At 33.2% G+C, this 16,511-nt stretch overlaps 1 protein-coding gene and 1 pseudogene across 1 annotated transcript; both read right to left on the bottom strand.

Moving 5' to 3' along the window:
* Window positions 1–9,069: 9,069 nt before the first annotated feature.
* Window positions 9,070–10,339, bottom strand: LOC146926608 (uncharacterized). Its single transcript, XM_085708097.1, has one exon. It carries the CDS (start codon window positions 10,318–10,320, stop codon window positions 9,070–9,072), a length of 1,251 nt encoding a protein of 416 aa, XP_085564223.1. The 5' UTR covers window positions 10,321–10,339.
* A 1,370-nt stretch (window positions 10,340–11,709) lies between these two features.
* LOC146926607 (cytochrome b561 and DOMON domain-containing protein At5g48750 pseudogene) lies at window positions 11,710–12,376 on the bottom strand (annotated as a pseudogene).
* Window positions 12,377–16,511: the final 4,135 nt, after the last annotated feature.

Below are 16,511 nucleotides of genomic sequence, written 5' to 3'. Positions count from 1 at the left end.
AAAAAAAGAGTAAAGTAAATTGAAAAAAATAATCTAAAAAATTTAGCTTCAAGATATTTGGATGCTAAATAAATAATTAAATTAAAAAACATTAGAATCCAAAAATATTGTTTTTAGCATCCACCCCACTGAAGCTAAATTGCATAAAAATAATGAATTGAAAAAAATGTGTTTGCATCAGAATTTGTGGATGCTAAACAGACGCTATTAGCATCAGAAATGGTCTGATGCTAAAATTTCTGAAGCTAAACAACAATTTTCTTGTAGTGCCCCTTTTCATGCCATGCTTGCTTAACTTGTGTATACTTGCTAAGTTTATGTTTTACAGGTTTCCTATGACCCTTAGAGTCATATTACACTTGGAGATACTTGGTTTTGAGGTTTTTGGGTCAAAAATACCATTTTCGAAGGTGCTGGACTATCATAACTCGCCGGGGCGAGCTATTACTCGCCATGGCGAGCTAGGCCAAAGAACAGGGGGTCCTTGTAACGCCCTCCTTTTTATTTAATTATTTTAAATGATTTTTAGAATATATTTATATGATTAGTGTGATTTATAAGATTTATGTGATTTATATGATTTTAGAGAAATTTATGAGACGTTGTGACTTATTTTATTATTTAATAAAATAAGATTCAAAAATAAAATAAATATTAAGTTGTGGGGTTATTTTGTGTAGAAATATATTTGTTATTTGATGAAGAGATATATTTGTTATTTTGTGTAGAAATATATATATATTATTTGGTGTAGAGATATATTTGTTATTTTGTGTAGAAATATATATGTTATTCGGTGTAGAAATATATTGGTTATTTTGTGTAGAAATATATATGTTATTTGGTGTAGAAATATATTGGTTATTTTGTGTGGAAATATATATGTTATTTAGTGTAGAAATATATTTGTTATTTTGTGTGGAAATATATATGTTATCTGGTGTAGAAATATATTTATTATTCAATGAAGAGGTATATTTGTTATTTGGTGTTAAAATATTATATACATATATATTTTGACGAAATATGCTATTATTTGTTATATGGTGTATTATTATATATTTAGTGGAAGACTATATTTAGTAGAGAAATATTATTTATTAGAATATGAGGATTATTAGTGTGAGTGGATTTGGGGGTTAGAATAGAAAGAAGAATAAGTTGTTGGGCCTAAATAGATTTGGGAAGAATATTGTAGTATTATAAATAGAGAAGCTTAGGTTGGAAAGAGTTTACCTTAAACCGCTTTTTGGAAAAAGAGGAGAACAAGAAAGAAGAGAAGAGAAGAGAGAAGTCAAGAGAAGAGGAGAAGACCTTAGGAAAGAAGAACGCTGCTGCTGATTCAGGAATTAATCTAAGGTGAGGGTGAGACTATCTTGCATTAATATTAAGTTGTTAAATCATTAGATTGCATCTAACAAGTTGGGGAAAGTTTGTGAGCATTTGAGAATTAGGGTTTTGAGAGAGATTTGATGATTAGATGATGAAACTTGTTGAATTGATGTAGAAATTGTATACAGTCCTTAGATAACCCATATGATGATTATTGGGTGTAGTTTTGAGGTTAAAACCATGGAATTGGATGAGATGTTGGTGAGTTTAAGAATTAGGGTTTAATAATTGTAATAGGTTGTTAATAGATTTGAGAACCCTTTGAATTTGCATACAGTAAGTTGATGAATAATTAGTGTTCTAATGATAGGGCAATCATAGGGTAATGATTAGGGTCAAGTTTGGAGAGTATTGGATCGAATAAGAAGTGGAAAAGATTTCCCCAAAGCGAAATCGCAGCTGAACAGCGATTTTGCTGTCAATGTGCAAAACGCGTTTTTATTGTCTCAGTTTGACAAGTTTAAGTTCCGAACTGGGTTTAGGTGTAAACACGGAAGTTGTAGGTATGAATGTTAGCTTTCTAATGCCGTTGGTTTCACGTCAAAACGATTTATAGAACTTGAGTTATGGTCAAATTACTGCACGTAGGTCACAGTGAATTTTTATGGACTTTCAGCACAACTTTTCCGAATTTAAAATAAAAACTGGTACTGATCGGTACAGAATTGGTCTTAGGAGTAAAAATGAAAGTTTTAGATAATTTTGTTAGCTTTCTAGTGGCTTTGGTTTGACGTGAAAATGATGTTTGGTCTGTGAGTTATGATGAAAATACTACAGAGAGGTCTTAGCAAAATTGTACGGTGACAACATTCTCTGTTTCATGTTTTTGTGTTTTGTTCATATGTTTCTGTTTTGAATTGATCTTTGTTGTAAACATGAAAGTTGTTGATATTTGTGATATCTTTCCAGTAGCTTTGGTTTGACATGAAAATATGTTGTGGATAATTTATTATGTTTTTACAAAGATACTTAGTGAATTATTGTCGATGTTTAAATACGATGTTATATGAAGTTGTTTATGATTGATGAATATGATGTTTTAAGATGTCGTTTATTATCATTTGATATTGTTATATAATGATATGACATGAATTATTTATGTGATCCATATGTTGTCAAGATGCTAAGATGTTAAGACGTTAAGATGATAAGAGTTGTTAAGTCATCGAGTTGTTATGAAGTCATCAAGTTGTTAAGATGTTATGTTGTCAAGATGTCAAGATGTTAGGATGTCATAGATGTTCATGATGTTGTTTAAGTTGTCAAGTTGTAGGAAGATTGAGTCCATTGCATACTCATTAAAGAGGGGGCTTGAGGCCCGGCAGCTTAATGCTCAAACTACGTTGGGGGCTTGAGGCCTGGCAGCTTTATGCTCACTTGTTGAAGAGCCTATTTACGCTCATATATGTTGGGGACTTGATGCCCTGAATGGTACCACATGCATTTGCATATCAAGAAGTTTACGATGAGTTAAGTTGTTAAGAGTTGCATCGTCAAGTTGAGTCGCATTGTCAAGTCAAGTGTCGAGTCGACTATGAAGTTGTTTAAGATTGAATATGAAGTGAATGATGAGTTTGATTCAGAATGTTGTTTATGTTTGATGATGATGTTTGATTATGATGATGATGTTTGACGATGATGTTGTTCATGTTTGATGATGATGTTTGATTTTGATGATGATGTTTGACGATGATGTTGTTTAGGATTGATGATGGTGTTGATTATGATTTGTTTATGATGGTTGAATATGAAGTTGTTATGATAAGATGCTATGTGATTTATGATATGCTGATATGTGAATATGATAAGATGTTATACGTTTACTAATGATGATGTATGATGATTCCTCGTGATTATATTTAAGATGGATTGTTTGTGATTATGTTTATGGTTGATATATAATGTTATGAGATGGTTATGATTAGTACTTGATGTTATATGATGATGTTTATGTCTATGATTAAGATGCTATGATTAAAAGGATATATGATAATGCTTATGACTAATATTTGTAGATATGTGATGATATTTATATGATTTATATGCTTAATATTATTGTTTGAGAAATCTCACCCCTCTGCTTGGAAATGTTGCTCTTCGTATGGGTAACTTGCAGGTAACCAGGATTAGTTGCGGTCGTGAGTGGACTCCTCAAAAGTGTGTCTTAGGTGCTCTGATACGTAACGGGATGGGATTATGTCTTTACTTTCTGTTCCTTACGTATTACTTTATGAATCTTTCAAGAATTGATGTTGAACTAAGTTTTATGAAATTTTATATTGAGACCCTTGTGCCAAAGATTATTTAAAATGTCAAACTATTCCGCTGCGAAGTTTTAAAGATTATGTTGTTATATTTTTGAAGGATAAATTATTATTCCATTTACGTTTTTTAAGAAATGTGACATTCCGTTTTATGATGAAAAACTCTGATTTTATTTAAGAAATTTTTACGTTGGGAAAACGGGGTGTTACAGTCCTGCTCGCTCTCAACTCGCCACAGCGAGCAGCTGCTCGCCTCCCACACACAATCACTCGCCTAGGCAAGTAGCCAGTGAGGAAACTCGTTGTTTTGCTCGCTTCAGGCAGTTTTGGCATTTCTCGAGGCGGTTTTCTCCGTGCTGTCTTCTTATAAAAGTGAACCCCTCAAACCAAGATCCTATTGGATTAATATTGAAATGATTTTCTTGAAAGTAAAGCAAGTGTTTAACTAGTTGAGTAAGGCATGGTATGCGAGAGAAATGCTAGATTTACGATCGGGTAGCGAACTATTCATTAAGTAAGGGAATAAAAACTAGAACCTCGATATAGATATATTATCGAGAATTAGAATGTTAAGCATGAATATATGTATGTTAAGACGTGAGACGATTAGCTTAATCTTTTCACTAAAATTAATATGTAAACGTAGGTTTCGTGTCTCTTGCGATCCACGCTAGGTTGGGATCTCAAGGGGTTTCCCGTTAGGGAAACGGGACAAGCTTCGCAAGAGGGGCCCGCACGTTGCTGAGGGAGCCCGATATTTTCCTTAGATAGGTTATATCGGTTATGTATGGGATTGTTTTCGGACTACTCCACCCGGAACTTTCCGTAAAATGAACTTAGATAATGTTGTTGTTCAACGCTAACTTCTAACTGTGAATATATGCCTTGACAGGAACACTTTAGGTTTGATGATTGACAAATGAAGTCCTAGAAGAACAATGATGCAAAAAGCGGAAAAGAAAATTCAAGCTTTCTAGTCTTGGATTTTATTTTTGTTAGGACTTTATGTTGTAGAAAAGGCTCTCATGAAAATAAATCACACACTCACAATGATTTTCATCTAAAGTGATTTTACATGAAAATATTTTTTTCATGAAAAGTCATATTTTATTTTGGAATTTGCATAATTATTTTGAACATAAAAACAACGTTAACATACATTTGATTTGAACTCTATTTTTGGAATAACATGACTCTACAATGATTTATGTCTTTATGACTACAAGTTGACCGAGTTATAATACATTGTTTCATTTGGTAATAAATCATTTTCATACCGTTGGAAACATTTTGTTTTTTTTGAGCAAGGAAACATTTTGTTATGTATTAATGGATTTAAAAGATTCAGCCTATTATTCATTTATAAGCAACGGCTAGTTTCATTATGTTAAATGGCAATGACTATTTTCATTAAGAGTCCAACGGCTGAATTATTTTCAACACATCTCATATCATTTTTCACTATAAATAGGTGCATTGTTTTAGGTCTTGGTGTTGGAACAAAATATGTTTAACAATGAACCTTAAAGAGTTTTGATGATAACAAGGTATTAAAAATTGTAAAATTGGACTAGCTAATATTTGTTCAAGTGTACAGGACCACAGTTAAAAAGTTACATCATTGATTGGTTCTGAATGAGCAAATAAAGAGCAAAAGAAAATGAAGCTTAGATGATTCTGAAGGCAATACGCTCCTGAAAGTAAAAGCGCTCCTGAAGTCAAGCTGCTCCTAAAGAAATAGCGCTCCTGAAGTCAAGCTGCTCCTGAAGAAGTAGTGCTCCTGAAGAATAGTGCTCCTGAAGACAAGAGGTCCAGAAGCCACATCATCAGAAGCTGCATCATCAGAAGTTGGAGAAGCTGCACCATCAGAAGCTGCAGAAGCTGCTTCATCAGAAGCTGCCTCATCAGAAGTCATTTCACCAGAAGCTGAAGATCAACTGGATTTGCAGAACATTCAAAGATTGAAGAATCTACATTGCAAAAGCTGTCTATTGGATTCGAAAACACAGCAGAAAATTAGTGGAACATTGCAACGGTCATTTCAAAGGTGTTTGAAAGCATGTGCTTGCAATTTGGACGAAAGCGTTGACCTTGTACTTTGTACGAATTGTACAACCACGTTCTCCACTACTCTGTTTTGTGTCCACGCTACAAGACAAGAAAACAGCTCCAGAATACGGTTTCGCCTGCATATATGTTCCTTTGGATAAGGGATGGATTTCAAATTGGTTCTTCATAGGACAACAACCAAATCAGGCAAAAGATCATTGGTGAAAGATCAAGCTTCAACAACGACTCTTTGGTGTGCTGGCAATTTCACAACGTCTCTTTCACACCTCTATATAAAGGAGTGAAGACCTAGAGATTTGGTAATGCAAGAACGCTGAACGAAAGACTCACAACATTTTTACAAGTCCCAAACCTCTGCTGAAATTGTTCTGCATTCACTTAGAATTTCTGTGTCTTAAAGTCATATCTTAGAAATTCTTAAGTCCATTGAGTCTGTATCTGATTTGTATTGTGAGCACCTCTGATTGTATATCAAGTGTTCAACCTTAAACAATTTTCTGTGTAATTTTGTTTAGTTAGGAAGTCTCTTGCAGTTGTGCTTGAGCAGGAAGTCTCTTGATTGTGTTCTTGAGCAAAGGAAGTCTCTAGCTTGTGTGCTTGAGCAAAGGAAGTCTCTTGCTTGTGTGCTTGAGCATTTGTAATCAGATATTACTCTTAGTGAAATCTCCTTGGAAGTGCAAGGGGGACTGGACTACTTCCGGATTGTGGAAGGAACCAGTATAATTGCTTTGTGTCGTTCTTCTTCTCTCTCTCTGTTTTATTCCGCTGCATTTAGATTCTGATCATCACTTCAGAAGCTGTCTCACTTAGCTTCTGATCAGTGTATTCAGTTGTTTAGGAGAAACGAAGAATTTTTAAAAACACAATTCAACCCCCCCCCCCCCCCCCCCCTTCTTGTGTTTTTCTCACCTTCACTTGGAACAACTCTTTTTTGCACTTAACATTGTCAAAAATATTATTCATCACTCTCATTATTTTCACACTTGCTAATTTATTTTATTGAGAGCTCTTTTATACTACATAGTTTATCTTGTAGTTCTTATGCTTCAATTTGTTATATCTACACATTTGGTGTATTATTTAATTATTGTAACTCTTATTTGTATTGGGTGCGATCCCAAGGTTTCAAGAGAGGTGATATCTCTTGGTTTTAGAGACTCTTCTACAAATGATTGTTTTGTTTGGAGAGTGCTCGTTATTTGCAAAGGTTGCCAGCTTATCCTAATTAAAAGCAACAAATTTGTAAAGGTTGCCAGCTGATCATCCATCATGCATCAACACATTAGAAACGAGTTCAATGATCTAGAGCAGCAACAAATTTCTGTCCAAGAGCAAAAAAATAATTTAGTGAAAATTGAGAAAGAAGAGCAGAGAACACGGTATTTGCATTGCAAAACTTAAATTTGAGATTGTAAACTGGCCTTGATCATATGAATGTGTCTTCTCAATTCCAATAGAAAACTCAATTAATTGAATCAATGGACGACAGTTCTTGACTTTTACATTCCCATATAAAAAAAAATTAGAATATACTTTTATTATTATATTTTGTTTCAGGATGCTACTTTCGATGTATGCATCTGTCATAAATATTGTGCCGAATATGGATGATCATTCAAAGATTTTAAGCTGTATCCTTCTGTAAATGATATTATTTGCCCTTGGAAAAGGAAAAAATTGCTGAAAAGAATTACCTTAGACAGTTGGAGTCTCATTGAAAAGGACTTGGAATCTAATGGAAAAGTAAGAATTGTCCATAGTCCTTGCTTCATCAACAAATGACCTTGGAAGAAATCTACTAATATTTGTACTTGAAAAATATTGAAAATGATGAATCAGTCCCATGTGAATGGTTTCTTTCTACCTCCTTTATATCTGCATCTAAGCAGGGCCGGACCCTGGGGGGTGCAAGCAGCGCTATAGCACCAGGCCTCCCCAAGGTATGGGCCTCCAAAAAATATTTACAGCCTAGTACCCCCCACTAACATACCAGTTCCTATGCTGTTGTAGTATGCTTTGCTGTTGCTGTTTCGGTATTTTGGGAGGGATTTTGTTTATTTTTCTTTTGGTGTATGACTTTTTGGTTTCTTTCCTGTTGCTGGCCTTTTTTTCTGCTGTGTCCTTTGCCGCTGTTTGCTTTGGTATAGTAGGCTGGGCACCTTATTTTATCTGTTGTAACAGTTTGCCATTTAGTGCACTCCTGGTGCTTGGCACTTGAAATATATGCAGTTTCAAAAAAAAATTAGCGTTTTCCCCTTTCCAAAACACATTGTATGAATGAGCCTCATTTTACTTCCGGCACCGAGCCTCCAAATTCGTTGGAACGGCCCTGCATCTAAGCAATTTTGTTCTTTCTGTAAATTTGGCTTCCTGGTTTAACTTTTCTTATTCAAGTGTATTAGAAAATGAAATTTCTCTATTTTCGCCGAAATCACCTTCAGATAATATGATCTGATGTCCCAAATTTGATTAGTCTAATGCATATTTGATCTCAGATTATAAACTCACTCTATTATACATAAAAAGAACATTACAAAATTATAAACGAAACATTTTAATATTATTATTTTTGAAAGCAGCTAAAACGAAACAACAACAAAAACTACATCGAAATAACACCTGGAGTAGAAATTTCTAAAACATTAAAGTGCAAATACGGAACAAGGGAATTAGGGAACTGGTCATAAACAATTGTTTTTAGATGGTCAGAACTCAAGTTAGCAAGATGATCCGTAAGAAGGAATGATAAAATCAGCGTTGAAGTGAAATTTTGGGTACCTTGAGAGAATCTGGAAAACAATGATCTTGAAATAATTGAATTTTTCTTAAACTATTTGTGGTACTATCATTGATAATTTAATCATAAAACTTTGGATATTAGCCTACATATGATTACTATAGATAATAACTGCATACATTGCTTGGATAAAGCATAGTATTACAGCTCTTTTATACATAGTCATAGGTTACCATTTATGGAACAATCTTTCAAGCAATTTATGTGGACACACACTGTCATCAAAACATTCATAGATGGTAAGGAAAATAACATAAGAATATTAAACTAGTAAACCCATAAGACAGAATGTATTAGCAATGCTTTCAATATTGACACAACCCAACAATGAATAAATCCTAGATCAACACCGCGTGCTTTAAAGAAAGAAATCAAAATCATTAACAAATAAATATGGGTCCTTAAACAGAATGAAAAATAATAAAAAAGCTAAATGGTTGGCAGGGGATTGTGTGGTTGGTGCAATGCACATTGCATCTTCCTACCACATGATTGAAGACACCATTGCCAAGCAATCAAACATATGTAAGTACCAAGACAGTGGAATTACCATAAACTTGGTACAAACCATAAAGGATAAGTCACAACACCATGCTCTGATGTTTCCTCAGAAAAGTACTTGATGTTGCTATCGGTCAAACAAAACATTCCCAACGAGAAACTTGTCGGTGGATTTATTCTAGACCATGGAAAAGTAAGAGCAAAGTAGATGCTATTTCCTCTAATTAACTCTTTATTGCAATTAAGTTCATCCCTTGACATTATCATGCTCTTACGGCTACTAACAAAAGCCACTCTATCTTCCAGCTTCACATTCTGCCACCCAATAGGATCCTCGTTCGTGTCCAGCTTGAACACTTCAAAGCTGGTAACCTGAGGCGGCTTAACAAATGATGTGGATATTTTCAAACGGTCAGCGAGAACACGTAAATTATTATACTCTGCATTACTGAACATATAAATTAAATATAACTCTCTTAACACTTCATCTTTAGCTAGTAAACTTGTATAATGGTTACTAATTATACTCGACTCTTGTGGCCTTATTTTTGGAAGTTCAATCAACACTTTAGCTTTTGGAGGTCCATTGTTGAGCTCTTTGAGATCATAAACCAATATAGAATGTGAGGATGAGTCACTTACATACAATATTGTACCAATAATTTCCACATCCGTAAAATATGTCTCTGATTGCTTATCTGGCTCAACTATACTCCATGACTTGTCAAACAGTTTATAAATTACAATGTGACAAAAATCACTCAAAAGACCAACTAAATAACAATCAGAACCATCACAATTTGGTTTGGAAGAGGCCGCCATTTTGCTCACATGTAACATTCCATCACCTTGGATGGAAGAAGGAAAATACAATTTTGATGGTATTGTGATTTTAGCATCTGTCACTGGATTCAAAAAGAAAAATTTTGCAAAACCATTTTCAGAATAATCACTCACAATCAACCAACCTTCAACTGAGCCAACTAATTTATTAGTGAGCCCTAATAGTTGTGTTCTAAGCTGATGTACACTTTTTGTACTCAAGCTGTAAAATAACAATGATTTTTTGGATTTTAGGACAACTAGTGGTGGTTCAGGTAAATGGCAGCAACGCTTGTTTTCAATGAAATTAGAAACTATTTTCCTACAAGAACGGCATATTGCCTTTAATCCAAGGCAATCTTTAAGAGGAAAAAGCTTCATAATCAATTCCAACACATCGACAGGTGGTTTTGTCAATATGTTGTTTTCTTCCATCTCATATTTTTTCATTTCACTGAACCACTGCATAATCATTGAAACTTTCAAATATTAGTGTTTTTTTTTTTTTTGTTGCAAAGATTAGTGTTATAAAAGAAGTATAAGTTTCTTTTGATTTCAATATAAATGGTTAATTGATGTGTCTTGAGTGACATCAAGATAAAAAAAATATAAATAATAAAAAAGGAATTCCAACTACGTCGACTTTTGAAAACCTAACAATCACAAGCAGAAGTATAAATAATGTTATAGAAACTATGGAATAGACGGACACTAACCGCTTTTCTGTTACACTTATAACAAGATAATAAAATATTTTTCACAAATAAAAATTAAAGTAAGATTTTTTGTAGTGTACAATATATTGTTTCTATTGTAATTGATTTTTTCTCATAAACATACACAATGAAATCAGATTTGCACAAAGAAAAACTAGAGACGTGCACATAAACATAACACTCACACTAAATCAGCAGGGAATATGCACAAAGAAAAAAAAACTGATAAACCCTAACAACTATATGCGAGAAAGTAACATAAAAACTCACAAGATATAGGACGTTCGATCAATTTGAGTAGCTCCACTATCAATCCGAAAATTCGGAATTGAATAACCCTTGATTTGCTGATTTTGAGAAACCCTTGATATATATGGTTGATACGCTTAGACTTTCACACTATATTTTCTCTTTTATAAACTCTATTATAAATAAAAGAGACCCATTTTTTTTTTTACAGAAAAAAGACCCGATTGTTTTATGTGATCCGTTAGTCATACCCCATTTTTGTTTATAAACATCCCCTTATTATTATTTTTTGACAGAACCCCTTACTATTTGTATCTAAAGTCATACCCGGAAGCATCCCCTTATTATTTTTTACTGAACCCCCTTATTATTTGTACTCAAATCTATTTTATAGTAAATATAACGTAAAATCCTAAAATAACTATCAAATTATGTCCACTTTTTTTATCAATGGTTAAGAGGTTGGAAATTGAATTGGTGGTGAAAATAGTGATGGTAACTAGAGTCCGGGGCCAGATGGATTTAATTTTGCTTTCTTCAAAGAGTTTTGGTATCTTGTGAAACATGAAGTTCGGATTATGTTTGATCAATTTCATGTAAATGAGAGACTTCCACAAAGTTTTCTATCCTACTTTGTCACCTTGATCCCAAAAATGCTAAAAAGAAAAAGACCAAAAAATAAAGATTTCATTGTGCATAAAATTCATTAACTTGATTCGATTTTGATACATCAAACTCATGTTGGATTTTAAAGAGATTGTGTCCTTCATCAATATGAGTATTTCATTAAGATGAATTAACCATACATTGTTAGATGTTCCACTAGTCCTTCATTTTTCAAAGGTTAAATCATCAATTACAAATAAGACCAAAAAAAAAAATCATCAATTACAGAAAAAGATAATCACCTAAATTATAAAGTAAAAAAAATAAAATAAGAATAATGTATATAGCATGATTCTTGACCTCAATTTTTCACCAACATTTTGTGCAACAATATTCCCTGATTTAAAATCCAAAGTTCCAAAACTTTGAATATTAGGTCCACTCGTAGCATGTTCCAATCTTCCACCATCAGAAACCAACCCTTCTTGCCAAACATGATTAACCAAACTCACGTTTTGCGGAAGTTTCAATATTGCAAAGATCATCATGCTACTATTTACATGCATCCCCGAAATATTGTAAACCGGATAACTAATATTACCCTCACGTAATATAGCATATGCTTCTATTGAAGCAGTATATGCTCTTAAACTTCCATTAAAATAATCCGGATAACTGATTAGGGCTTGCGTTCCTACCATACCCTTTGAGGTAGGGTTTATGCCCCAAGCAATCCAACTAGAATAATTTACATTATTTTTCTTAAATGCAATATCTAAAATACTAGTTGTTGGATTATAGTTCCAATGCAATGAGGATTCCAAAACATGTAAGTCTCTGCATGACGCATATTTAAGTTTGTTTGGGAAAATGTATGAGTTGCATGGTTGTGGGGTTGTAGGGTTAATAAATGATGTGAAAATTGTGAGAAAAGATAAAATATTTTGAAAGGAATCCATGGTTTAAGAAGTTATCGAATTCTTTTTGAATATTATGTTTGATTACATTTACCATATTTATAGTTTTATGTAGGTTGTTGTGACTTATTTATGTTTTCAAACGTAAGGCTAAAATTGAGTTAAAAACAAATTGTACTGTCATTATTGTTTTTATTATTGATCTAAACACAAGGAATATCCATACATTTTCCATATTCATTGGAATATATATAGGTTGTTGTGACATGTTTATCTTTTAAGAAGTAATGCTAAATATTGATTTAAAAACAAAGTTTTTGTCATTATTATTATTGTTATTGATGTAAATACGAGCTGTAGCATCCCATAATTTTCTCTTGAATAACTTTATTAGTCTTTTTGTTTTTGTTGTTGTTTTCTATATTAATGACAACTACATATAGTTTTTTCATAGACTTGAGAATTTAGTTGCATTGGAGTGTCATGAGTTGTATGTTGAGAAACAAGAATAATCAGTAATAGAAATTAGGAGTGTGACCCAGTTGCTTTATGATCCAATTATAGAATCGAAGTAGGACCCAAGAGGAATACCACACTATAGTGGGGGAAATAGAGTAAACAAACACAAATAATTTCCATTAAATCTCACATTAGTGCATTATCCCTCTATTTGTAAATTCATAAAGAAAGAACTATTAGCGGTGATTTCAATATAGACACATCCAAACCTTGACTAAGTCCCTTTGTATGGGATCAACGCTGCATGCTTTGAGGAGAGAAATAAAATATAGTTGCTTAAACAAAATGGAAAAGAAAAAAGAAATAAAAGGCTTCTAGCCATTCTTCAATAACAAAATAAATAAAAATACTTATGCCAAATGTAAAGTGGATGGTATTTGACATGAATCTCCAAATCAGTAGCAAGTAGCAACCAATTCATTAAACACTGAAGGTGAGAAAAACGCAAGAAGGTGAGAAAATTAGTATACACGTCACATATTTGCTCAGATGTCTTGCATGGACCTGGGAGCACATAAAGATGAAGACATGTGGAAAACGGCAAGCTATGTGACTTGGCTTATTTGTGACGATAGCGACGTAGGATTTTTGTTTAGGAATATGGTTGAATATAACATATTATATCTTTGTGTTCGTTTCATCTGAATGTGCGTAAAATGTCAATAGAGATTTTATGTAATGATATGTCATGTGTTGTTTAATTTCAAACACTCTTTAATGCTTTGATGAATTTCAAATGTTCGTGTAATTTTAGTGAAATGCCGGATTGATTTAATTTTGGTCAATTGTAAAAGATTATGTGTTGTTCTTGTTTATGACTGATTATAAATTGTGTATGAGTTGTATTGCCTCTGAAATTGAAGTGGTTGAATTACAGGTAATAAATAGGCCGAAAATGGCTTGAAAACCATTATGCAGAACCTGTTGTCTACATAATTGAATGCATCGGCAGTTAACTGCCGATGGATCCTGCGGCATCAAACTGCCGAGGAAACGCGACATCAAATTGCCGAGGAATATAACACCGACGACAGTTAACTGTCGAGGGACATTTCAGTCTTTTACTAATGTTTTTGAGCCATCTTCTATGTGTGAAGAACAATTTTCCACTATTTTTATATAAGGAGGCCCAATTGTTTTACTTGTGATATTTTAGTCATAGAGCCCAATTTTTTTAAAGACACCCCCACTTATTATTTGTACTATAGATCTATTTTTATTCCTCTAAAAAATGTATTTTTATTTTATGTTTTAGAAATTATAAAGAACTCCTAAAATCCTTTGCTCTTAGGAGAAAACTTCATCTGTTTATTTTATGTTTTAGAAAGTATAAAGAGAACTCCTAAAATCCTTCGCTCTTAGGAGAGAACTTCACTTGTGTGTCTCATAGGTTTTTCAAAGAATATTAGTCACTATTAAACTGGCCGTGCAAATTTCATACCTATAACATGATATATATATATATATAATGCTACAATATCTATCAATTTTGATCGTCTATAACGAGAAATATTTTTACAAGAGATATCAATTTTGTCAGAGGGGAACAAGATTCCAACAAGAGTCCAACACTAAATGGATTTAATTTTGCATTTTAAAGCTTGTAGGCGAGTGCTTAATCCGGATGTCAAGGTTAAGTTTGAAGAGTTTCTCGCATACTTTAAGCTTCCAAGGTGTTTTTTTGTGTCTTATTTTGTTGCTTTGATCCCAAAGGTCATTAGTCCACATTTTGTCAGAGAATTTCGGCATATTATTTTGGTGGGGAGTCTTTGTAAGTTGTTCGCCAATGTTCTTGCAAAAAGGCTTCAAGAAGTAGTTTATTCAATTGTATCAAATAATAAGTCGGCGTTCATTATGGGAAGATACTTGGTGGAGAGGGTGATAGTGGTAAATGAGGTTGTGGATCTCGCAAAGAGAACAAAACAAAGGAGTGTTTAATATTCATAGTAAACTTTGAAAAGGCTTAGAATTCGCTAAGTTGGAATTTCTTTGATTATGTGCTAAGGTGTGTTTTGGTTTTGATGGGAAGTGGAGGGGGTGGATTTGAGCATGTGTTCTTTTAGGATCATTATTAGTTTTGGTAAATGGTTGTCTAACGAAGGAAGCAATTATACGTAACTGTCCTAAGAAAGGGGGTCGATAGGGGCTTTAATGTCAGAAGGTGGTAGAGCTCAGTTTTTTTAAAGGGTATAAAACTCTTGATTCTCATATGAATGATACTCTTTTAATAGGAGAGGCTTGTGTGGAGAACTTGTGGTCAATGAACACAATTCTTGGTGGCTTCATTCTTGAATGGAAATTGGGAAAATTTCCTTTTGTTTATTTGGGTCTTCTAATAGGACTAATCCTAGGAAGGCTTTGACTTCGAAACCATTGATTGAGTTAGTAGAAAAAATGATTTAGATTATATTGAAACTAGTTCCATTTAACCAATTAAATCAACATGGATTAAAATTCCAGTGAGATCTCTGCATTTACAATACACTAAATTCCAATTAAAAAAAATTGGAATTAATACTTGTGCAAGTGTAGCGTGACATGAAATTATGGAAGGAGATAAACTTTTACAAGGAGAAATAAGCTATTAAGAAGGAGGGATATCAACCCTGAATTGAAATTTTGGGTACCTTGGGAGAATCAGAAAAAACAATGCTCTTTTAATACTTGAATTTTTCTTCTTACAGTCATTTATAATCCACTCGAAAAATTGTGGATAGTAGCTTAGTATATCTTTAGTGGAGGTATCCTAGAGGTTGCTTAAACACATGGAACCGTAGTTTAACACTTCGTTGTTGGAGGAGAACTGGGCAACAGTGTGAGTTGCATAAACTTGTGAAGATGGTAACCTGAGGCGGCTTAACAAATGATGTGGATCATTTCAAATGGTCAGAGACAACATGTTGAGTTTCATAGTCTGCATTAGTGTACATATAAATGAAGTATAACTCTATTAACTAACGCTTCATCTTTAGCTAAAAAACATGAGCAATGGTTGATAATCATACTTGATTTTAATGGCCTTGTTCTTTGAAGCTTAATTGTATATGCAGCTAATTTTTAGTTGTATATTGCATACTCTTCATTTATATAATTAATTTATTTCAGCTTCCACTATCCAGTATTTCACACAGAGGAATTTTTGCTTCTTGCTATTTTCCGTGATCTACTAGTAATAACACTGAATGAAAGTAATTCTTTTTAAATCAACTAGCTCATATTAATGCAATCTACTATGAGTAAATCTTCTTGAGTGTATAACGTACTTGACCGATTCTAAAATGAATCCGATTATTAGAACAAAATAGACTCCCACAAGCAGAAAATGGAGGATGCTAGATCTGAGACTGCTACTGATGCAGAAGTAGAGCTTCTGATGAACTTGTAAAAAAATGCAGGTTGAAAGAGGAGTTACGATAAGTCTCTATTTGTTTATGTTTTTTGTTAGGAAACATGGCATCCATGGATGAAGGAGAGAAAAACTTATGAAATTGTTCTATTGATAGTAAAATGTGATATTACAAATGAGGAAGTTATCCCACTAATGGGGTTATTACAAGTATATATACTACTACAACTAGTATCTCTAATAGTCCCCCTCAAGTTGGAAGGTGTTCAAAACACTTCCAACTTGAAATGAGAAAATACAAGGAAAGATGCT

Source organism: Medicago sativa, chromosome 4 (assembly GCF_051527215.1).
Source record: "Medicago sativa cultivar Bolivia chromosome 4, Bolivia_mono, whole genome shotgun sequence".
NCBI classification, from domain to species: domain Eukaryota; kingdom Viridiplantae; phylum Streptophyta; class Magnoliopsida; order Fabales; family Fabaceae; genus Medicago; species Medicago sativa.
The sequence above is the reverse complement of the archived record's forward strand: the minus strand, read 5'-3'. Positions and strand labels throughout refer to the sequence as shown.